General features: G+C 40.7%; 1 protein-coding gene across 1 annotated transcript in view; it reads right to left on the reverse strand.

Moving 5' to 3' along the window:
- The window catches only part of she (Src homology 2 domain containing E), a 33,864-nt gene extending 10,978 nt beyond the window's left edge, over window positions 1-22,886 (reverse strand). The window contains exons 1-5 of the mRNA XM_061881991.1: window positions 22,097-22,886; window positions 18,826-18,952; window positions 8,956-9,213; window positions 8,455-8,782; window positions 1,605-1,724 (exon numbers count right to left, since the gene is read on the reverse strand). Of these exons, the coding sequence (XP_061737975.1) occupies window positions 1,605-1,724; window positions 8,455-8,782; window positions 8,956-9,213; window positions 18,826-18,952; window positions 22,097-22,555 (1,292 nt within the window). The 5' untranslated portion in view covers window positions 22,556-22,886. The remainder of the gene's footprint in view (window positions 1-1,604; window positions 1,725-8,454; window positions 8,783-8,955; window positions 9,214-18,825; window positions 18,953-22,096) is intronic.
- Between the last annotated feature and the right edge of the window lie 2,290 nt (window positions 22,887-25,176).

A 25,176-nucleotide genomic window follows, 5' to 3' on the forward strand; every position in this document is an offset into this window, starting at 1 on the left:
ATAAATATATATATATATATATATATTTATTGTTCTTTGGTCAATGGTCAACAAAGCAAACAAACAGTTGTACATTCATATATATATATATATATATATATGATATGATATGATATGATATAAAAGCAGCTTCCATGAAATGCTCAGTCATTCACAAACAAGGATGGGGCGAGGGTCACCACTTTGTGAACAAATGCGTGAGCAAATTGTCGCACAGTTTAAGAACATTTCTCAACGAGCTATTGCAAGGAATTAAGGGAGTTCACCATCCACGGTCCGTAATGTCATCCAAAGGTTCAGAGAATATGGAGAAGTCACTGCACCTAAGCAATGATATAACAGACTTTCGATCCCTCAGGCGGTACTACATCAAAAACCGACTTTAGTGTGTAAAGTATATCACCACATGGACTCAGGGACACTTCAGAAAACCACTGTCAGTAACTACAGTTTGTCGCTACATCTGTAAGTGCAAGTTAAAACTCTACTATGCAAAGTGAAAGCCATCTATCGCTGGGCGCGAGCTCATCTAAGATCTCCCGTCCAAAGGCAAAACCTAGTAACTCACTTCTAGCTGATTTTGAGAAAACAAAGGAAAACCAATCTATCTTGATGCTGTCTTACAAAGATCTACAAAGTCATCAAACGTATAGATGTTTTCTTGAGCTTTCATTTTCTTGCCGATTGAACCGTGGATTGAATCTGCTCTCATGAACGTGTGCCCTTTCTCCAGATATTTTATCACAATCTCGGGTGGGCCCCATTCTGCGTTTGCACATTGGGCAAGAGCCGTGTACAGCGTCCAGTTTTTATTTTGACCTCCACAGTTATCTGCCCAAAAGAGTATGCAAGGGGAAGAATCAAGAACAATACATTTAATGAAGGTGCTTGCAACGTCCTGGGCCAATTTTCCAAATATCCCCTTGTGTCATAATATCACATAATCAGGTTGACTGTCGGCCCCCATTCGTGCAAATGTCTCATTAAAGACAATAAGGCGACTGACAAAGAAGTTTCGATTGGTCCCTTGAGATACTAGGTTTTTCTGTTGTAACTACACGGTTATGTGGTAGTTGCTAGGTCCTGCCATGCCCGTAACAGCTTACTTACGGAACAAATTACAATATCGCATACACTAATGTAAAGCATATCACATAGGAACTCCAAAATTATTATCAGCTCAGTTTTGACCAAAATTGAGTTACTGGGTTTTGCCTTTGGACAGGAGAGATGGACTGATGCAAAGTGTAAAAGTGTTCTGCGGTCTGACGAATCCACATTTCACATTGTTTTTGGAAACTGTGGACGTCGTGTCCTTCGGATAAAAGAGAAAAAGAAGCATCTCTGATTAGTGCCGAGCACTAATCAGAGAGCTATTTATTCAAGTTGCTTGCCAAACTCGGGCCGGCTTCATTTTGTCATGGCGAGAGGGTCGCAGCTTGCTGGGTGGTAACATGAATAAATAGCTTTATGTAAGTTGTTAAAGTAAGTTGTTGGTACACAACTTTTTTCTTGGTAGGTTTTCTAGTCAACACAAGCGACACCAGCGGGTCGTCCACACCAATAGGTTCCGCCGTGTCGACGCCGCAATCGCGCACACTCACTTGAGAGCGATGGAATACTTGCTGGTTCCTGATTCGCTGTCTCTCACCAGGAAGCTGGCTTCCCTGCAGCGCTGCAGCTGAGCCTCAGCCTGCTGCCGACTCACACTGCCATGGTACCAGCTAGGGGGGAGACGCCATCCAGAGACATATGGAGACAAGAAAATGAGCGGAGGTGAGACGCCAGAAGTCAGAAGACAAAGTGTAGCGATGGCACGTGGAAGGCGTCGTCGGCCTCTGTTTCAGCCGAAGCCGCAAAATATAAACAGCTGTCGTTACACAAAATGACATTCAGTGGCTACAAGAGAGGAATAAACAGCAACACGCTGCGAGCATGTTCCCACTGATTCCATTTCAATAGAAAGGCCATGCTTAATGAGATGGAGAGAAGCATTTTACACTTGAAGTCCCACCTAAATTAAATGCACAGCACTGCGGCACACTCAAGCACGCCATGTCCTGTTATCCTTACATTGTTGTTCTTCTGTACAATACATTAAACAGACATGGGCTGAAGTGACACTCTCATTCACCAACTTCCTCATAGAATTTAGTTAATTCTTGCCATGCTTTTAATTTGAAGCTTACTTTGCACTGAATAGTATGGGAAGCTCGTTTTTCGCCACTGAAAGAAGAAACTAATAACATATTTCATTTATTCAACAGGAAATTTTAAAAGCAAACAGTTGTGTTACAGTTAATGGGGCCTTACTCGGTTAAAAATACATGTTAAATCATAGTCAAAAGATAGAAAAGAAAAAACATAATTACAAAATTAAAAAGTCACAATTATGAGATAAAACATGGCTATGCAATTCTAAACAAGATAACGATCTTCAGCAGGGGTGTCAAACTCATTTGTAGCTCAGGTGCTGCGTGGAGGGACGTCTGTGCACACGCAGGTCGGACTATTAAAATCATGGGATTAAAACAAAACAAAAACAAAAGACAACTTTAAATTGTTTTCTTTGTCTTACTTAGTCCCAAAAATAGAACAAACCCCTTCTGAAAATATTACAATAAAATTTTTTGAAACATCATGCTTTGGGGCTGTTTTTCTGCTAAGGGGACAGGGCGATTGATCCGTGTTAAGGAAAGAATGAATGGGGCCATGTATCGTGAGATTTTGAGCCAAAACTTCCTTCCATCAGTGAGAGCTTTGGATGCTTGACCAAATACTTAATTTTCCACCATCATTTACAAAAAAATGTTTTTAAAATTCCTACAATGTGAATTCCTGGATTTTTTTTTCACATTGTCTCTCACAGTTGAAGTGTACCTATGATGAAAATTACAGACCTCTGTCATCATTTTAAGTGGGAGAACTTGCACAGTCGCTGGCTGACTCGATGCTTTCTTGCCCCACTGTGTATATATATATATATATATATATATATATATATATATATATATATATATATATATATATATATATATATATATATATATATATATATATATATATATATATATATATATATATATAATGTGTGTGTGTGTGTGTGTGTATATATATATATGTGTGTATATATATGTGTGTGTGTACATATATGTATATATATACATGTATGTATGTATGTATATATACACACACGTGTGTGTGTATGTATGTATATATGTATGTATGTATGTATATATGTGTGTATGTATATATATGTATGTATATATATATATGTGTTTATGTATGTATATATATATATATGTGTGTGTGTATGTATGTATGTGTATATATATATGTGTATGTATATATATATATATGTGTGTGTGGACGGCGTGGTGCTGTTGGGAGAGTGGCCGTGCCAGCAACCTGAGGGTTCCTGGTTCAATCCCCAACTTCCACCAACCTAGTCACGTCTGTTGTGTCCTTGAGCCAGACACTTTACCCTTGCTCCTGTTGGGTTGTGGTTAGGGCAGCTCCCACCATCAGTGTGTGAATGTGGAAATAGTGTCAAAGCGCTTTGAGTATCTTGAAGGTAGAAAAGCGCTATACAAGTATAACCCATTTACCATTCAATCCATGAAGGAAAGAAGAAAGTGAATGAATGTATATAACGGAATATATTTACATATGCATAAAAATTTGTTTTTTATTTATTTTTTAGAGATGTCCGATATTGGCTTTTTTGCCGATATCCGGTATTACGATATTCTCCAACTCTTAATTACTGATACCGATATCAACCGACACCGATATATACAGTCATGGAATTAACACACTAATATGCCTAGTTTTGTTGTGATGCCCCTCTGGATGCATTAAACAATTTAACAAGGTTTTCCAAAATAAATCAACTCAAGTTACGGGAAAAAATGCCAACATGACACTGCCATATTTATTATTGAAGTCACAACTTGCATTATTTTTTTTTAACATGCCTCAAAACAGCAGCTTGGAAATTGGGACATGTTCTCCTTCAGAGAGCATGAGGAGGTTGGGGGGGGGCGGGTTTGAGGTGGGGGTAGGGGGACGGGATAGCGGGGGGTGTATATTGTAGAATCCCGGAAGAGTTAGTGCTGCAAGGGGTTTTGGGTATTTGTTCTGTTGTGTTTATGTTGTGTTACGGTGTGGATGTTCTCCCGAAATGTGTTTGTCATTCTTGTTTGGTGTGGGTTTGCATATTTGTAACAGTGTTAAAGTTGGTTATACGGCCACCCTCAGTGTGACCTGTATGGCTGTTGACCAAGTATGCTTGGCATCCACTTATGTGTGTGAAAAGCCGTAAATATCACGTGATTTGGCCGGAACGCAAAGGCGTGCCTTTAAGGTTTATTGGTGCTCTGTACTTCTCCCAATGTCCGTGTACACAGCGGCATTTTAAAAAGTCATGAATTGTACTTTTTGAAACCGATGCCAATAATTTTAAAACCGATACCGATAATTTCCGATATTACATTTTGAAGCATTTATTGGCTGATAATATCGGGAAGTCTGCGCTTCTCCACTTAGGCTGCTGTCCCCGCGACCCGACTTTGGATAAGCGGAAGAAGATGGGTGGGATGGGGGGATATTGGAAACAGACTTTCATAGAACAGGAAGTCACAATTTGCATGTTTGTATATAAATTGTATAGTTATGTTGCTGTTTTTAAAGGACTACAGTACTGAAGTACCAATACTAAAACTATAACACATGTTGACATCAACGGCAGCCTTTTTCATTAAAAACTTTTATGTCGACATAAGCATGTGGTTGTCAACTATGGAGTTAAGTTAAGTTACAAAACCAGTGAAGTTGGCACATTGTGTAATCCCGTAAAAAAACAGAATACAATGATTTGCAAATCTTTTTCAACTTATATTCAATTGAAAAGACTGCGAAGACAAGATATTTAATGATTGAACTGAGAAAATGTATTTATTTTTATTTTTTTGCAAATAATCATTAACTTAGAATTTAATGAAAGCAACCCATTGCAAAAAAGTTGGCACAGGCGCATTTTTACCAGTGTGTTACATGGCCTTTCCTTTTAACAACACTCAGTAAACGATTGGGAACTGAGGAGACCAATTTTTGAAGCTTTTCAGGTGTAATTCTTTCCCATTCTTGCTTGATGTACAGCTTAAGTTGTTCAACAGTCTCTGTTGTCGTATTTTAATGCACCACACATTTTCAATGAGAGACAGGTCTGGACTACAGGCAGGCCAGTCTAGTACCTGCACTCTTTTACTATGAAGTCACATTGTTGTGACAAGTGGTTTGGCATTGTCTTGCTGAAATAAGAAGGGGCGTCCATGATAACGTTGCTTGGATAGCAACATATGTTAAACCTGTATGTACCTTTCAGCATTAATCACAGATGTGTACGTTACCCATGCCACTAATTACCAGTGATTTCCCCAGATTCTCTGAACCTTTTGATGATATTACAGACCGTAGATGGTGAAATCCCTAAATTTGTTGCAATAGCTCGTTGTGAAATGATTTTCTTAATAAACTGTTCCACTATTTGCTCACGCATTTGTTCACAAAGTGGTGACCCTCGCCTAGGGCTGGGCGATATATCGATATACTCGCTATATCGCGGTTTTGTCTCTGTGTGATAGAGAAAAATGACTATATTGTGACATTGGAGTAAACGTTCTCATGCAGTTGCTTTTAGCTCCTGGCCTTACACTACAGCAGGGGTCACCAACCTTTTTGAAACCAAGAGCTACTTCTTGGGTACTGATTAATGCAAAGGGCTACCAGTTTGATACACACTTTAATATATTGCCAGAAATAGCCAATTTGCTCAATTTACCTTTAATAAATAAATCTATATAGCTGTATATAAAAAAAATGGGTATTTCTGTCTGTCATCCCGTCGTACATTTTTTTTCCTTTTACGGAAGGTTTTTTGTAGAGAATAAATGATGGAAAAAAACACCTAATTGAACGCTTTAAAAGAGGAGAAAACACGAAAAAAATTAAAATAAAATTTTGAAACATTGTTTATTTGCAATTTTGACTCTTTAAAATTTAAAATTCAACTGAAAAAAATGAATAGAAAAACTAGCTAATTTGAATCTTTTTGAAAAAAATTTAAAAAAAGAATTTATGGAACATTATTAGTAATTTTTCCTGATTAAGCTTAATTTTAGCATTTTGATGACATGTTTTAAATAGGTTAAAATCCAATCTGCACTTTGTTAGAATATATAACATATTGGACTAAGCTATATTTCTAACAAGACAAATCATTATTTCTTCTAGATTTTCCAGAACAAAAATTTTAAAAGAAATTCAAAAGACTTTGAAATAAGATTTAAATTTGATTCTAAAGATTTTCTAGAATTGCCAGAACAATTTTTAAAAATTTTAATCATAAGTTTGAAGAAATATTTCAGAAATATTCTTCGTCAAAAAAACAGAAGCTAAAATGAAGAATTAAATTAAAATGTATTATTATTCTTTACAAAAAAATATTTTTTACTTGAACTTTGATTTAAATTGTCAGGAAAGAAGAGGAGGGAATTTACAGGTAAAAAGGTATATGTGTTTAAAAATCCTAAAATCATTTTTAAGGTTATATTTTTTTCTCTAAAATTGTCTTTCTGAAAGTGATAAGAAGCAAAGTAAAAAAATAAATGAATTTATTTAAACAAGTGAAGACCAAGTCTTTAAAATATTTTCTTGGATTTTCAAATTCTATTTGAGTTATGTCTCACTTAGAATTAAAAATGTCGAGCAAAACGAGACCAGCTTGCTAGTAAATAAATACAATTTAAAAAATAGAGGAGAGGCAGCTAACTGGTAAGTGCTGATATTTGAGCTACTTTTAGAACAGGCCAGCGGGCGACTCATCTGGTCCTTACGGGCTACCTGGTGCCCGCGGGCACCGCGTTGGTGACCCCTGCACTACAGGCTCTTCTTTACTCTTTCTTGTGTCTCCTTCTCACAGACAGCTAGCGCACCTTCTTACATACGTCACATTCTGTCACGTCATACGTCACACACGTATACGCCCTCACGGAGCAGACAGGTCACAGCATGGGTAACATTAGCTGTGAGGCTAGCGGAGCCGTGCGAGTGGTAATACGAGAGAAAGATGGTGCGAATCTGGTAACAAATGAAGGAAGAATTAATCCCCAAGAAAAACAGCAGGGGTTCCATCGTCTGGCGGTGGTTTGTCTTCAAGCGGGAATATGTCGAACAGACAACCGTAATATGTCAAGTCTGGGGCAAAAGCGATGCATCATTTGAAAAGTCACCAGCTAGAGAATGAAGAGTGATTACTCCGCATGTCAACATCTCCATTCGGGGCCACACGCCCACACCATCAAAATGCCGAGACAAACATTTGCAGATCAACACTGTATGCAAAAAATAGTCAACAACAAAAGAAGATAATGTCCGCAGTAAATTACCACGTAGCGAAGGACAAACACTATTTGATTTCCAATTATGCAACTCATTTTTTATTTGACAGTTGAAATACCGTGTGTGACATCATGCACAAAAGTGCACTTTATTTGTTTTAAACTACTGTAGTGGCGTTCTGTACAAAAAGTGCACTTTAATTTAGTGTTGTTTTGATATGTCATCTTAGTGACATCATGCACAGAAGTGCCTTAAAATGTCTCCGACAATCTTGCACTTTCTGTTTTGGAAATGACAGGAATGTTTGTGCCACCGCTTAAGAACATACAGTTTTGGTCAATTGACTTAATTGTGGTTTCCCTGTCTGCATGAAAGTTTAAAATGAACAGTATGAAGAAGAATGTTTTACTGTAGACACATAGAATCATCATACTGCTGTGATTATATGCATCAAGTGTTCATTCAAGGCTGAGGCAAAATATCGAAATATATATCTTGTATCATGACATAGCCTAAAAATATCGAGATATTAAGAAAAAAGGCCGTATCGCCCAGCCCTACTCTTGCCCCATCCTTCTTTGGGAATGACAGAGCATTTCGTGGAAGCTGCTTTTTTACCCAATCATGGGGCCCACCTGTTCCCAATTAGCCTGTTCACCTGTGGGATGTTCCAAATCAGTGTTTGATGAGCATTCCTCAACTTTCTCAGTCTTTTTTGCTACTTTTGCCAGCTTTTTTGAAACATGTTGCAGGCATCAAATTCCAAACGAGCTGATATTTGCAAAAAATCACAAAGTTTACCAGTTCGAACGTTAAGTATCTTGTCTATGCAGTCCATTCAATTGAATGTATGTTGAAAAGGATTTGCAAATCATTGTATTCTGTTTTTACTTGCCATTTACACAACGTGCCAACTTCACTGGTTTTGGGTTTTGTATTAAGTAGAACTGAAGTCACCCTAGATCTGGTTGGAATAACATTTGTATTGAGAGTTGTTATTCTTCGTTGTGAAACTTAGATGTAAATAGAATGGATAAACGCTTTCCTTCTCACCTCTGCTTGTCCAGTGGCAGGCTCGAGTCCACTTTGGCCACCTCCCCATCCAGTGGGGCGCTGGCCGAGGTAGGAGAGGAAGGTTTGTTGGGGCTGGAAGAAGGCGACGGTTTCAGAGTTGGGAACGAAGGCGACGTCGTCGTTATCGGGGAGAGTTTAAGAATAGGTGACGACGGGAAGGATGGCGAGGAGGAGGAGGAGGATGAAGAGGTGGAGACGAGTGTCTTATGGCTCCAGTTCTTCTGTCTCATAGTGTGGTTCTGCTGCTGGCGGATTGAGACGGAAGAATTTTCTTTGGCGGTCGAACAATCCACGGCTTCAAACTGAGCTGGAGAGACACAATGTTAGTGTTTCACAATTAAAGCCCACCAGCTAGCAGAGTAAACATAAGTCATTCATTAGCTTCCTCTGTAAAGCAAACAGATAATAGTCATTGGATTAGTGTAGAAAGACCACACCCTAACAAGCCCCTCCACCCTGGTCACCAGCATGCCCGCCTACCTGACAGGGCTCGAACAATGTCCTCTTTCCGCCACTCCCAGGGCAGCTCATACTCTCCGGCCGGACGGATGTCAGACTCTGGACGGGTGACAGGGATCCACACGCCCTGGCTGTCGCCCTCCAGTCTGCCTTCGTACGGCGTGTCGTAGATATTCTGCGGCGGGGGCAGCTTCCCCTCCTCCGGCTTCCTCTCCGCCTGGCCCCGGTCCAGCAGAACGCACACTTTGAGGAGGTCTTTGGAGCCCCGTCTGCGAACTTCTGCGATAAAACAGCCATGCTTAGCTTTCCCTTCGTCTGTCATCGGGATTACGCAACAACGTGAACACACCCTTGTTGAAACCCAAGCTTTTAGTGGAGTAGAAAAGCAATGCATGCAAAAATGATGTGACATATAAGCTCGTATAAAAAACATTTGGTAACACTTTAGTATGGGGAGCATATTCTAAGCAACAAAGACTTCGTTTAGAGTAGGTGTGTCAAACTCAAATACAGATTGGGCCAAAATTTAAAACTGATCAAAGCCGCCGGCCAAGGTTGAACAAATTAACCTTTTAATAGGGACCCAAACAAGTTTTGCATTGACTATTAAACAAGCAAGGCTTATATAACTTTATAGTCACATGCATTATCTAGTTTTAAATTATAATAAATATCAATGGCATATCAAATAAAATTCTAATAAAAATTGGGGGGGGCGGGGTTTGGTGGTAGCGGGGATGTATATTGTAGCGTCCCGGAAGAGTTAGTGCTGCAAGGGGTTATGGGTATTTCTTCTGTTGAGTTTATGTTGTGCTACGATGCAGATGTTCTCCCAAAATGTGTTTGTCATTCTTCTTTGGTGTGGCCTCACAGTGTGGCACATATTTGTAAAAGTGTTAAAGTTGATTATACGGCCACCCTCAGTGTGACCCTTATGGCTGTTGATCAAGTATGGCTTGCATTCACTTGTGTGTGTTAAAGCCGCATATATTATGTGACTGGGCCGGCACGTTGTTTGTATGGCGGAAAAGCGAACGTGACGACAGGCTGTAGAGGACACTAAAGGCAGTGCCTTCAAGGCACGCCCCCAGTATTGTTGTCCGGGTGGAAATCGGGAGGAATTCGGAAGAATGGTTGCCCCGGTAGATTTTCGGGAGGGGCACTGAACTTTGGGAGTCTCCCAGGAAAAGTTTGAGGGTTGGCAAGTATGAGTATCAGCAGTGAATGCAGTGTTACAGAGGCATCACCGCTGTATAATACCGGCGGGCCAGCTCTAATCTTAATTTGATATTACCTCAAGGGCCAAATGAAAGTACACGGTGGGCCAGATATGGCCCGCGGGCCAGAGTTTGACACCCATGATTTAGAGTTATTTGGACACTAGGGGAACATATTCTAAGAACCTTAACCCTAACCTTATTGAGGGAAGACTCTTAGTTAATGGCTTACTGGTTGTATAATAAAGCCATGGAGAATAATTTATTAATAAGTACTTAATAACGACTCATTAAGAAACAATATGTTACTAATTTGCATGTTGATAAGCAACTAATTAATGGTGAATATGTTACCCATACTAAAGTGGTACCAAACATTTTGTTAAAAGAATAAATACATTAACATTAAGCTGCTAACATACAATGTTATAAACATTTTAAAAATAGTTTTTACAATGCATTCATGTAAAAAGTCCAATTTTTATGTTGATAATGTACATTTATTAAAAACAAAAAGAATGAAGGTCATGGCAAGCCGAAACATTGTGGTTTATTCCAGCAAAAATAAGTATTAAGGCAAAAAAAAAAAAAGTGTGTTATCCTATTACATAACAATTAATAGATTACACAGCTACTGAAATAATTAATAGCTGCGTCATAAGTGGTTATATTGTTTATCTATAGTTGATGGACGGATGGAAAGGGACCCCTACTTCAGGGGTATGTATCTAAAGTGTTTTGTTAGCCCCACAGCATATTGGCGTAATAAAACAGTAACGTATTTTTCAGATTTTAAGGCGCACTTAAAATCCTTTCATTTTCTCAAAACTGGACAGTGCGCCTTGTGTAGAGAATAATTTTGGTTGTGCTGATCGACCTCGAAGCTATTTTATTTAGTACATAGGTGTAACGATAAGTGTAACCAGTAGATAGCAGTCTCACATAAGAGATACGTGTGGATTGTTATCTGACTCAAGTAAACAAAATCAACATTTTATAGATTCCATTGAAAATATAGAAAATTACACACGGCACTCAAAAATGTATCAAAATGTTTTAGGATGACTTTGGTAAGCTATGAAGCCGCAATGTTTGATGGATTGTACTGTGCTTCAACATAGTAGTATTAGTATGGTGTGTGTAGAAGGTAAGACATACAAATCCCGTTTACATATGAGTTGGGAAATTGTGTTAAATGTAAATATAAATGGAATACAATGATTTGCAAATCCTTTTCAACCCATATTCAATTGAATGCACTACAAAGACAAGATATTAGATGTTCAAACTCGTAAACTTTATTTATTTTTTTGCAAATAATATTTACCTTAGAATTTCATGGCTGCAACATGTGCCAAAGTAGTTGGGAAAGGGCATGTTCACCACTGTGTTACATCACCTTTTCTTTTAACAACACTCAATAAACGTTTGGGAACTACGGAAACTAATTGTTGAAGCTTTGAAAGTGGAATTCTTTCCCATTCTTGTTTTATGTAAAGCTTCAGTCGTTCAACAGTCCGGGGTCTCCGCTGTCGTATTTTATGCTTCATAATGCGCCACACATTTTTGATGGGAGACAGGTCTGGACTGCATGCGGGCCAGGAAAGTACCCGCACTCTTTTATTTTTTACAAAGCCACGCTGTTTTAACACGTGGTGGATGTGGCTTGGCATTGTCTTGCTGAAATAAGCAGGGGCGTCCATGAAAAAGACGGCGCTTATCTAAGCAGCATATGTGGTTCCAAAACCTGTATGTCCCTTTCAGCATGGTGCCTTCCCAGATGTGTAAGTTACCCTTGCCTTGGGCTCTAATGCACCCCCATACAGTCACTGATGCTGGCTTTTGAACTTTGCGTTGATAACAGTCTGGATGGTTCGCTTCCCCTTTGGTCCGGATGACACAATGTCGAATATTTCCAAAAACAATTTGAAATGTGGACTCGTCAGACCACAGAACACTTTTCTACTTTGCATCAGTCCATCTTAGATGAGTTCAGGCCCAGAGAAGCCGGTGGCGTTTCTGGATGTTGTTGATAAATGGCTTTCGCTTTGCATGGTAGAGCTTTAACTTGCACTTACAGATGTAGCAACGAACTGTAATTAGTGACAGTGGTTTTCTGAAGTGTTCCTGAGCCCATGTAGTGATATCATTTAGAGATTGATGTCGGTTTTTGATACAGTGCCGTCTGAGGGATCGAAGGTCATGGTCATTCAATGTTGGTTTCCGGCCATGCCGCTTACGTGGCATGATTTCTCCAGAATCTCTGAACCTTTTGATGATATTATGGATCGTAGATGTTGAAACCCCTAAATTTCTTGCAATTGCACTTTGAGAAACGTTGTTCTTAAACTGTTTGACTATTTGCTCACGCAGTTGTGGACAAAAGGGTGTACCTCGCCCCATCCTTTCTTGTGAAAGACTGAGCATTTTTTGGGAAGCTGTTTTTATACCCAATCATGGCACCCACCTGTTCCCAATTAGCCTGCACACCTGTGGGATGTTCCAAATAAGTGTTTGATGAGCATTCCTCAACTTTATCAGTATTTATTGCCACCTTTTCCAACTTCTTTGTCACGTGTTGCTGGCATCAAATTGTAAAGTTAATGATTATTTACAAAAAAAAAAGGTTATCAGTTTGAACATCAAATATGTTGTCTTTGTAGCATATTCAATTGAATATGAGTTGAAAATGATTTGCAAATCCTTGTATTCTGTTTATATTTACATCTAACAGAATTTCCCAACTCATATGGAAATGGGGTTTGTACATTAATACAGGCATTATTTGACATTTTGGATGTTTGGTTTGGAGTTATGTTTAAATAACATTGAGTGTGACAGTTCTACTGTCATATTGAGTATAAAAAAAAAATGTTATATTTGCAAACCTTACAAAAACACCTGATTCTAGTAAAACTCTCATAGATACATTAATACAGCCATTTTTATACATTTTGACCTCTTTTTCACAAAAATGACACCATGTTTTTAGTGTTTGATGAGTTGCTCGACATAGACGAGTTAAAAGCCTACTGAAATGAGATTTTCTTATTCAAACGGGGATAGCAGCTCCATTCTATGTGTCATACTTGATCATTTCGCGATATTGCCATATTTTGGCTGAAAGGATTTAGTAGAGAACATCCACGATAAAGATCGCAACTTTCGGTGTTAAGAGAAAAGCCCTGCCTCTACCGGAAGTCGCAGACGATGACGTCACATGTTTGATGGCTCTTCACATATTCACATTGTTTTTAATGGGAGCCTCCAACAAAAAGTGCTATTCGGACCGAGAAAATGACAATTTCCCCATCAATTTCAGCGAGGATGAAAGATTCGTGTTTGAGGATATTTATAGTGACGGACTAAGAAAAAAAAAAAAAAAAAAAACGCGATTGCATTGGGATGGATTCCGATGTTTTCAGACACATTTACTAGGATAATTCTAGGAAATCCCTTATCTTTCTTTTGTGTTGCTAGTGTTTTATCCATCCATTTTCTACCGCTTGTTCCCTTTTGGGGTTGCGGGGGGCGCTGGCGCCTATCTCAGCTACAATCGGGCGGAATGCGGGGTACACCCTGGACAAGTCACCACCTCATCGTAGGGCCAACACAGACAAACAGACAACATTCACACACTAGGGCCAATTTAGTGTTTCCAATCAACCTATCCCCAGGCGCATGTCTTTGGAAGTGGGAGGAAGCCGGAGTACCCGGAGGGAACCCACGCATTCACGGGGAGAACACGCAAACTCCACACAGAAAGATCCCGAGCCTGGATTTGAACCCAGGACTGCAGGATCTTCGTATTGTGAGGCAGACGCACTAACCCCTCTGCCACCGTGAAGCCTAGTGTTTTAGTGAGTTTAATATTACCTGATAGTCGGAAGGGTGTCTCCACGGGTGTCTTGACGCGCAGTGTCTCAGGGGAGTCGACGGCAGCTATGAACGGCACAAGCTCGGCTTTTCTCCGATTAAAAACTGACTTTTTAACCACAATTTTCTCACCGAAACCTGCTGGTTGAAATTTGGTCGGGAACCATGTTCTCTTAACCATGCTCTGATCCATAGGAAAGTTTGACCTCCAGGAATTTTAAACAAGGAATCACCGTGTGTTTGTGTGGCCAAGGGCTAAAGCTTCCCAACTCCATCTTTCTCCTGTGACTTCTCCAATATTAATTGAACAAATACCAAAAGATTCAGCAACACAGATGTCCAAAATACTGTGTAATTATGCGACTAAAGCAGACTACTTATAGCTGTGTGTGTGCAGCGCTCATATTTCCTAACAGCCATTGACGTCAAGCGTACATGTCATCATTACGCGACGTTTTCAAGAAAAAACTCCCGGGAAATTTAAAATTGCAATTTAGTAAACTAAAAAGGCCGTATTGGCATGTGTTGCAATGTTAATATTTCATCATTGATATATAAACTATCAGACTGCGTGGTGGGTAGTAGTGGGTTTCAGTAGGCCTTTAAAGCTAACTAAAGGACAGGAATAAACAAAGTCCAAGGGGGTCTTTGTGTTGGTGACAGAGATAAAAAGATTGACTACATCCTGAACCGTGTCACTAGTTGGAATGCGACTCGTGTTTCTCGGCGGTGCGACAGGTAGCCTGCTTGTCTGCGCTATTGTGAGAGCAAACAATGGAATCACAGGAAGAAAAGGTCAACGCTGCTGCGGATTGAACCAATGACCAACCTACTTCCTGACTGCGGGGAAGTGATTTGGTGCAGAGGGGGAGCGGGACGGGGGCCAGCTTTCCTTGTTTTGGGGTGCTTTGTCAGGATATTGTTACACTCTGTTAACACGTAAAGTGTGTGTGTGTGTGTGTGTCTGTGTGTGTGTGTGTGTGTGTGTGTGTGTGAGCGGGGCCGCTTCCTATTGCAAGAGAATGGGGCACAGGAAACAGAGGCAGGAGACGGGAAGTTGGAAGAGGAAGCTGCGCCCATTGTCCCTTCACAACACTGTTGTCATAGCAACCGCCAGAGGAGATGGAAGTCGGCGTGCGAGCTCGGGGTGGTCCAATTTGACAACGACTCTGTTTAAAAGAGCCTTTTAACGGGATAGGTTGGATGGCAATAAATAAAAAGAGCATCCGTTTTAAAAGCTAAGACTTCATCGGCACGCCAAATGATTGTTTTATCTCCTTGTAAGAGGAGCATTTAAATTTGGAATCAATCAATCAATGTTTATTTATATAGCCCCAAATCACAAATGTCTCAAAGGACTGCACAAATCATTACGACTACAACATCCTCGGAAGAACCCACAAAGAAGCATTGGCATAGTCTGTATTCAATATTTTATATGGATCATATTTCCATCCATCCATCCATTTTCTACCGCTTATTCCCTTTTTGGGGTCGGGGGGGGGGGGTGCTGGCGCCTATCTCAGCTACAGTCCGGCGGAAGGCGGGGTACACCCTGGACAAGTCGCCACGATCATCGTTTCGTAATATTGTATTCACCTTATCCTTTGTATACAGATGTTTGCAAAACAGAGGTCCTTTGCAGCTTATTTACTGAAAAAGTTGAAATGTGAGGTATCATATCAACGCTAATAACCTGGGTGCACAAAAATATTGTCCACATCCCAATGGCGACTCTTAATCATCCTGATTCTTTTCAAAATTCGATTTATAAAATAAATAATGAAATAATTATTTATCGATTTTTTTTTTTTTTTTAATAGCAAGAATTTAAAAAAGAAAATGATATTTTAGGCCATCTCCGTAAAACCTGAAGGGGCTTTTCCAACCTGTAAACCTGTTCTCAAAACAGATCTTTACTCAATTCTGTTTAAAAATTTTAGACTTCGACTTAGACAAACTTCATTGATCCACAAGGGAAATTGTTCCACACAGTAGCTCAGTCACAAAGGATGGAAAGGGTAAAGACGGAAAGGATAATGCAGGTATAAAGTAGACTAAAGATGTACCGTAGTAGCAAAACAGGTAAAAAGTTAAAAGTACCAATGATAGCCACACACACACTAGGTGTGGCAAAATTAACGTCTGCATTTGACCCATCCCCTTGTTCACCCACTGGGACGTGAGGGGAGCAGTGAACAGCAGCGGTGCCATGCCCGAGAATAATTTTTGGTGATTTAACCCCCAATTCCAACCCTTGATGCTGAGTGCCAAGCAGGGAGGTAATGGGTCCCATTTTTATAATCTTTGGTATTACTCAGCCGGGGTTATGGCATATATATACATATATCCATCCATCCATCCATCCATCTTCTTCCGCTTAACCGAGGTCGGGTCGCGGGGTCAACAGCCTAAGCAGGGATACCCAGACTTCCCTCTCCCCAGCCACTTCGTCTAGCTCTTCCCGGGTGATCCCGAGGCGTTCCCAGGCCAGCCGGGAGACATAGTCTTCCCAACGTGTCCTGGGTCTTCCCCGTGGCCTCCTACCGGTTGGACGTGCCCTAAAAACCTCCCTAGGGAGGCGTTCGGGTGGCATCCTGACCAGATGCCCGAACCACCTCATCTGGCTCCTCTCGATGTGGAGGAGCAGCGGCTTTACTTTGAGTTCCCTCCGGATGGCAGAGCTTCTCACCCTATCTCTAAGATAGGGTGAGAAGAGAGCCACACGGCAGAGGAAACTCATTTCGGCCGCTTGTACCCGTGATCTTATCCTTTCGGTCATGACCCAAAGCTCATGACCATAGGTGAGGATGGGAACGTAGATCGTCCGGTAAATTGAGAGCTTTGCCTTCCGGCTCAGCTCCTTCTTCACCACAACGGATCGATACAACATCCGCATTACTGAAGACGCCGCACCGATCCGCCTGTCGATCTCACAATCCACTCTTCCCTCACTCGTGGACAAGACTCCTAGGTACTTGAATTCCTCCACATCGGGCAGGGTCTTCTCCCCAACCCGGAGTTGGCATTCCACCCTTTTCCGGGCGAGAACCATGGACTCTGACTTGGAGGTGCTGATTCTCATTCCATTCGCTTCACACTCGGCTGCAAACCGATCCAGTGAGAGCAGAAGATCCCGGTCGGATGAAGCCATCAGGACCACATCAACTGCAAAAAGCAGAGACCTAATCCTGCGGTCACCAAACCGGAACCCCTCAACGCCTTGACTGCGCCTAGAAATTCTGTCCATAAATGTTATGAACAGAATCGGTGACAAAGGACAGCTTTGGCGGAGTCCAACCCTCACTGGAAATGTGTTCGACTTACTGCCGGCAATGCGGACCAAGCTCTGGCACTGATCGTACAGGGAGCGGACCGCCACAATAAGACAGTCCGATACCCCATACTCTCTGAGCACTCCCCACAGGACTTCCCGAGGGACACGGTCGAATGCCTTCTCCAAGTCTACAAAGCACATGTAGACTGGTTGGGCAAACTCCCATGCACCCTCAAGAACCCTGCCGAGAGTATAGAGCTGGTCCACAGTTCCACGACCAGGACGAAAACCTATATATATATATATATATATATATATATATATATATATATATATACACACAGTACAGGCCAAAAGTTTGGACAAACCTTCTCATTCAATGCGTTTTCTTTATATCCATGACTATTTACATTATAGATTGCCACATCAAAACTATGAATGAACACATGTGGAGTTATGTACTTAACGTAAAAAGGTGAAATAACTGAAAACATGTTTTATATTCTAGTTTCTTCAAAATAGCCACTCTTGGCATTCTCTCGATGAGCTTCAAGGAGTAGTGTGTGTGCGTGCGTGCGTGCGTGCGTGCGTGCGTGTCTCTGTAAAAGAGTCTTTGTGTCCAGTTTGTGTTGAGCTGTATTAGAAAGCATACTGTAATGTTTAAAAACAAACATTTATATAAATCAAACAAATTGACCAGCCCCATATATTGGGATATATTTTGATAGGGTACATTTATTAAAGATAACAACTTTTAATTGTGGTTAACCGTGAGTAATTTGGAGTTAAAAGGGGTTTAATAGCGATTAAAATAATAATAATATTTTTAAACCTTATTTGATTTCATCTCTACATGAAATAATATACAGAATAGCAGCAAACTGTTTTTCTTAATTACTTTCTAGTTTATATTGCGGAAGAACGGCGTGGCGCAGTGGAAGAGTGGCCGTGCGCAACCCGAGGGTCCCTGGTTCAAATCCCACCTGGTACCAACCTCGTCACGTCCGTTGTGTCCTGAGCAAGACACTTCACCCTTGCTCCTGATGGGTCCTGGTGAGCACCTTGCATGGCAGCTCCCTCCATCAGTGTGTGAATGTGTGTGTGAATGGGAAGTAGTGTCAAAGCGCTTTGAGTACCTTGAAGGTAGAAAAGCGCTATAAAAGTACAACCTATTTATCATTTAAGAAGGAAGTATGAAAATAAAAGCTCCTGAAAATACATTTTAAGGAGTGTTTAAATTGCAAATTGCTTAGGAAACACTATTTTTAAAGGTATTCCCACTGTAGTTCCACAATATGATTCTTAAACCTGCCTGGATTGCATCATTGTTGGGAGAAAGTGATGGATGGTATCACTGTCGGCTGTTTTCAGTATTGCAGAAAAATGTCCTAAGCAGTCCACAATTCATGTGTTGTATTTGTAACGGTAGTGTTTGTTTGATAAGTCATGTTTTCCTCGCTCTACTTGTGTGTTAAAGTGATGGTAGGAGAAATGGGAAGCCAAAGTGGAAAACCTGCTGACCTGTGATGATGACTTGGGCATCGTAAGGCTCCATGTAACCGTCGTTGACGCCAGCTCTCTCCGCCTCTCTCTGCTCTTTGGTTTTCTCTGCGTCGAAAGGATCGGCGTAGTCCTCCAGGATGATCAACTGGGAGAATATGATATTATTACTAGATTATTTAATACATATTTTTAATTTATTTTCTATTTTTTTTTTACATTTCTGAAATGATTCAAACTATTATGCAATTAACACTTTTACCGTGCACAAGAATCACAGCATTGGTTCTGGCACGTAACCCAAAATACTCTAAAATAAATCAATTAATCCATTCCGGGTTTCCAAAAACACCACAAATTTAACATGTAACATACTTTTAAAAAGAAAAAAAAACTTTTGCATAATAAATATCATATAAAACAGTACAATTACTACCAACAACTACAGTGGTTTTATGAAGTAATAATAATGTACAACATTTACTTCAGAAAATATACTTAATCTGTTGCTTCTCGGTCAAACACACCATCAGCAGCTTCTCGATATTTCCATGTATATGGGATTGGCTCCAGCACCCCCCGCGATCCCGAGAGGGACAAGCGGTAGAAAATGGATGGATGAATGGCTATATAACCGCAGTTACGGGCTTATTTAAATTTTTAGGCTCATAACCCAAATTTTTGCTCTCGGCCTAAAGCATAACAATTAGCCAAAAAACAGATGGTATTCCGAAAAACAGGTGAACTGGGAATCTTGTAAGCCAAGGTCTTACTGTAACTTCCAATTTTCTATGAGACAATACCCTTTGATCTTCAGAATTTTTATGACTTCCATATTTTTAACTAATGCCCAAAGCATTCAGGCTAGTTATTCTCAACACTCCTGAAATCCACATCTTTCCTGAAATTCCACATTTTCCGGGCAAATAATCCGATTACATCACTGAAATTCTTACACATGTTTCAAACCGTTTCAATATAAAAACATTTGTCTGTAATTTGTCAAATTTTTCAAAATGTCTTTTTTCGCAGAACACAAATTCCTTCTGATCTTGAGAACTCTTCACTTCCACATTCCTCACAAGATTTGATTTAACATACTGCATTTCCTTGAATTGCCGCAGGGCATATAGTATGCGCCTGCCTTGAATTACTGCCGGGTCAAACTCGCTTCGCAAAATAATTAGCGCATGCTTAGTATTACCGCCTGGTCAAACTCGTGACGTCATGTGTGACACTTCCCCTGTCATCATTTTCAAAATAGAGGAGGCTGATTTCAATACCGGTAATTTTAAATCGCATAAAGGGAAGAAAATTAAGAGCTATTCAGTAGGATTTAAGGTCCAAGCTTACATCACACTCAAATTTTTACTGCATACCTTTGGTAAGTGCCGGAGTGAGAAGAAGTTTTAAAATAATTAGTGCATGCTTACTTTTACCGCATGGCTTTGGTAAGCGCAGGAGTGAGAAGAGGTTTTAAATTAATTAGCGCCCCGTCGGCAATTCAAGGAAATACGCTAAATGTATTAATTTTCCGCATTCTTCAAAATCCAAGCTTTCTCAAAATGTCTCTCTCTCTCTCTCTCTCTCTCTCTCTCTCTCTAAATATATATATATATATATATATATCTATCAGGTGGCAACTTGTCCAGGGTGTACGCCGCCTTCCGCCCGATTGTAGCTGAGATAGGCACCAGCTACCTAAAAGGGAATAAGCGGTAGAAAATGGATGGATGGATATATATATATATATATGTATATGTACAAACCCTGTTTCAATTATGAGATGGGAAATTGTGTTAGATGTAAATATACATGGAATACAATGATTTGCAAATAATTTTCAACCCATATTCAGTTGAATATGCTACAAAGACAAAATATTTGATGTTCAAACTGATAAACTTTTTTTTTTTTGCAAATAATCATTAACTTTAGAATTTGATGCCAGCAACACTTGACAAAGAAGTTGGGAAAGGTAGCAGTAAATACTGATAAAGTTGAGGAACGCTCATCAAACATTTATTTGGAACGTCCCACAGGTGTGCAGGCTAATTGGGAACAGGTGGGTGCTATTATTGGGTATAAAAGCAGCTTCCATGAAATGCCAAGTAATTCCCAAACGAGGATGGGGCGAGGGTCACCACTTAGTAAGCAAATTGTCGAACAGTTTTAGAACAACATTTCTCAACGAGCTATTGCAAGGAATTTAGGGATTTTACCATCTACGGTCCGTAAAATCATCAAAAGGTTCAGAGAATCTGGAGAAATCACTGCATGTAAGCGATGATATTACGGACCTTTTGACCCCTCAGGCGGTACTGCATCAAAAACCGACATCAGTGTGTAAAGGATATCACCACATGGTCCAGGAATACTTCATAAAACCACTGTCAGTAACTACAATTGGTCGCTACATCTGTAAGTGCAAGTTTAAAATCTACTCTACAGAGCAAAGCCCATTTATCAACAACACCCAGAAACGCTGCCGGCTTCGCTGGGCCAGAGCTCATCTCAGATGGACTGATGCAAAGTGGAAAAGTATTCTGTTGTCTGACAATTCCAAATTTCAAATTATATTTGGAAACCGTGGACGTGGTGTCTTCCGGAACAAGGAGGAAAATAATGCATGGACCATTAATGCTGAATGGTCCATGCAGGTTTTGGAACAACATATGTTGTCATCCAAGCAGCGTTATCATAGACGCCCCTCTTTATTTAGGCTAGACAATGCCAAGCCACGTGTTAAAACAGCGTGGCTTCGTAAAAACGAGTGCGGGTACTTTCCTGGCCCGCCTGCAGTCCAGACATGTCTCCCATGGAAAACGTGTGGCGCATTATGAAGCGTAAAAAACGACAGCGGAGACCCCGGACTGTTGAACGACTGAAGCTCTACTTAAAACAAGAATGGGAAATAATTCTACTTTCAAAGCTTCAACAATTAGTTTCCTCAGTTCCCAAACGTTTATTGAGTGTGGTTAAAAGAAAAGGTGATGTAACACAGTGGTGAACATACCCTTTCCCTACTACTTTGGCACATTTTGCAGCCATGAAATTCTATGTTAATTATTATTTGCAAAAAAAAATAAAGTTTATGAGTTTGAACATCAAATATCGTGTCTTTGTAGTGCATTCAACTGAATATGGGTTGGAAAGGATTTGCAAATCATTGTATTCCGTTTATATTTACATTTAACACAATTTCCCAGCTCATGTGGAAACGGGGTTTGTATTTATACTGTATATATATTATTTATATATAAAATTTTTGTGTGCGTTTTTCCTTCCTTACTGTAGTTTTGATTGCAGATCTTCCATCTTCACTCTCAGGCTTCTTCTGCTCACTTATGTCGTCGAGTTTGTGCGTCTTGTCCTGCTTGTCCACTTTAATCATCCTGTTGATGTAAGCTTGAGCCAAGCTGGACGTCCTGCTGACCTGCGTCTTCTCTTCTGGTGCTTCCACCTTGCTGGGGTTCTTATTGCGGCTTTTCGGGGCCAGAGTTTCCCACACGGTTCCACCGGCAGAACCGCTGTTAATGTTGTTGTTGCGGCCCAACTCCGTGGCCGAATTCTTCCTGGCCCTCCCGGTCAGCAAGGCCGCCACTCCGCTGTCTTTACGCGCGTTTCCCTTCAGGCTGTCCCGGGAGAACGACGCCTTGTGGCGTGTTGGTGGACCGGATTCGGACGCCGAGCGCACTCGTTCGCTTCCGTTCTTCAAGTTGATGGGGAAATCTCTGAACCATTTTGCCATGATCGCCAAATCTTCGCAAGGGACCGTTTAAAAAAGTTCCTGGGGTTGCGCGTCAACTTTACGCACACTTTCACGCACTGAATGAGCCGCCCGGGTGCGTCTTGACTGGCATGTAGACACGCGGGGCCTTCTCGTCCGCCCGCACCTGCGCAGTGACAACTATCCCCGCAGTTTGAAAAGTAACTTTTCAAGAGCGAACACTCGAAAAAACTGGAAGTTTTTCTTGGAGCCAAGTGAAGATCCCATTACCGATGCGTGAGACGTGCTTGCAGCTGGTCGACCACGCAACAAATGATATTAGGACGGAAGAGGAAAAGTTGTAAGCGCAGTCGCTGCTTTTAGAGGCTTTGTGGGAGCGTGTGGGCAGGTCCATACCAATATCGACGTAGTCGACACCAAGTATCATTTTCGGATCAACACTAGTTAATTGAGCTTTAAAATTGCACGGATTTTTTAGAGCTCTCATGTTATGGTCGGATAGGTCGATCCAAATATCAACACCACTGGTAGTAGCAGTATTAGATTGATACTATCAAGGTGAGATCGAAAATTGCTAATACAGTATTAGTTTTGCAGATCCATAGATGGGTGGGTAGATCGATCCAAATATCGATACTAATTTGTTGCATCAGTATCTGACTAGGACGATATATGAAATCGGTTATTTCCCTGTAGCTGAGATAGGCTCCAGCACCCCCCGCCGCGACCCCGAAAGGGATAAGCGGTAAATAATTGATGGATGGATGCACATGTTGTGCGAGCGGACGGGCAGGTCGATCCAATTATCGGTATAGTCAATACCAAGGTTGTAATACAATTGACGTGTCGATATTAGTTTATTTAGCTTTAAGTCCATACCAATATCGACGTAGTCGACACCAAGTATCATTGTCGGATCAACACTAGTTAATTGAGCTTTAAAATTGCACGGGTTTTGGCAACATGTGAGTGTGAATGTTGTCTGTCTATCTGTGTTGGCCCTGCGATGAGGGGGCGACTTGTCCAGGGTGTACCCAGCCTTCCGCCCGATTGTAGCTGGGATTGGCGCCAGCGCCCCCCGCGTCCCCGAAAGGGAATAAGCAGTAGAAATGGATGGAGGGATGGATTTTTTAGCGCTCTCGTGTTATAGTCGGATAGGGTGATCCAAATATCGACACCACTGGTAGTAGCAGTATTAGATTGATACTATCAAGGTGAGATCGAAAATTGCTAATACAGTATTAATTTAATCAGATCCATAGATGGGTGGTTGGATCGATCCAAATATCGATACTAATTTGTAGCATCAGACTAGGACGATGAAATCGGTTATTTCCCTGTAGCTGAGATAGGCTCCAGCACCCCCCGCTGCGAACCCGAAAGGGATAAGCGGTAGGAAATTGATGGATGGATGGATAGTTTCAGAGCGCACATGTTGTGCAAGCGGACGGGCAGGTCGATCCAATTATTGGTATAGTCGATACCAAGGTTGTAATACAATTGACGTGTCAATATTAGTTTATTTAGCTTTAAAATTAAAAATATCAACACCATTGGTGGTATCAGTATTAGATTGATAATATCAAGCCAGCTGAGATCGAACATTGCTTGTAGAGAGTTTTGCAGATCCGTAGCAGGGTGGGTGGATCGACTAAAATATCGATATTAATTTGTAGTGTCAGTATCTTACTAGGGTGATGAGATCGGTAATTGCGCTGACTAGTTTCATAGCGCACATATGCTAGCGGGCCAGCACCCCCCGCCGCGAACCCGAAAGGGATAAGCGGTAGGAAATTGATGGATGGATGGATAGTTTCAGAGCGCACATGTTGTGCAAGTGGACGGGCAGGTCGATCAATTATTGATATAGTTGATGAGAACGTTAAGTTATCAATGTTGGGTCGATATTATGTTCATTGAGCTTTGAAATTGCACGGTTTAGATCTCTGGTGTTTATGGTCGGATGGGTCGATCCAATACCAACACCAGTGGTAGTATCAGTATTGGATTGATACTATCAAGCCAGGTGAGATCGAACATTCCTTATACAGTATTAGTTTTCTAGATCCGTAAGAGGCTGGGTGGATGGATCCAAATATCGATACTAATGGTATGTCACTATCTGACTAGGGAGATCGGTAATTGCGCTGACCAGTTTTGGAGCGCACATGCTGATTCAAGCGGACGGACAGGTCGATACAATTATCGGTATTTTTGATGCCAAGGTTATGGTATCATTGTCAAGTCGATATTAGTTTATTGAGCTTTAAAATTGCACACATTTCTTAGAGCGCTCATGTTATGGTCGGATAGGTCGATGCAAATATCAACACCAATGATAGTATCAGTATTAAATGGATACTATCAAGCCAGCTGAGATCGAAAATTGCTTATACAGTATTAGTTTTGCAGATCCTTAGTAGGGTGGGTGGGTCGATCCAAATATTGAGCTTTAAAATTGCACAGATTTTTTTTTTTAGAGCTCTCATGTTATGGTTGGATAGGTCGATCCAAATATCAACACCAGTGGTAGTATCAGATTGATACTATCAAGGTGACATCGAAAGTTGCTAATACAGTATGAGTTTTGCAGATCTATATAGTTGGGTGGGTGGATCGATCCAAATATCGATACTAATTTG

The sequence above is a fragment of the Nerophis ophidion genome, linkage group LG21, assembly GCF_033978795.1.
Source record: "Nerophis ophidion isolate RoL-2023_Sa linkage group LG21, RoL_Noph_v1.0, whole genome shotgun sequence".
Classification (NCBI taxonomy): Eukaryota; Metazoa; Chordata; class Actinopteri; order Syngnathiformes; family Syngnathidae; genus Nerophis; species Nerophis ophidion.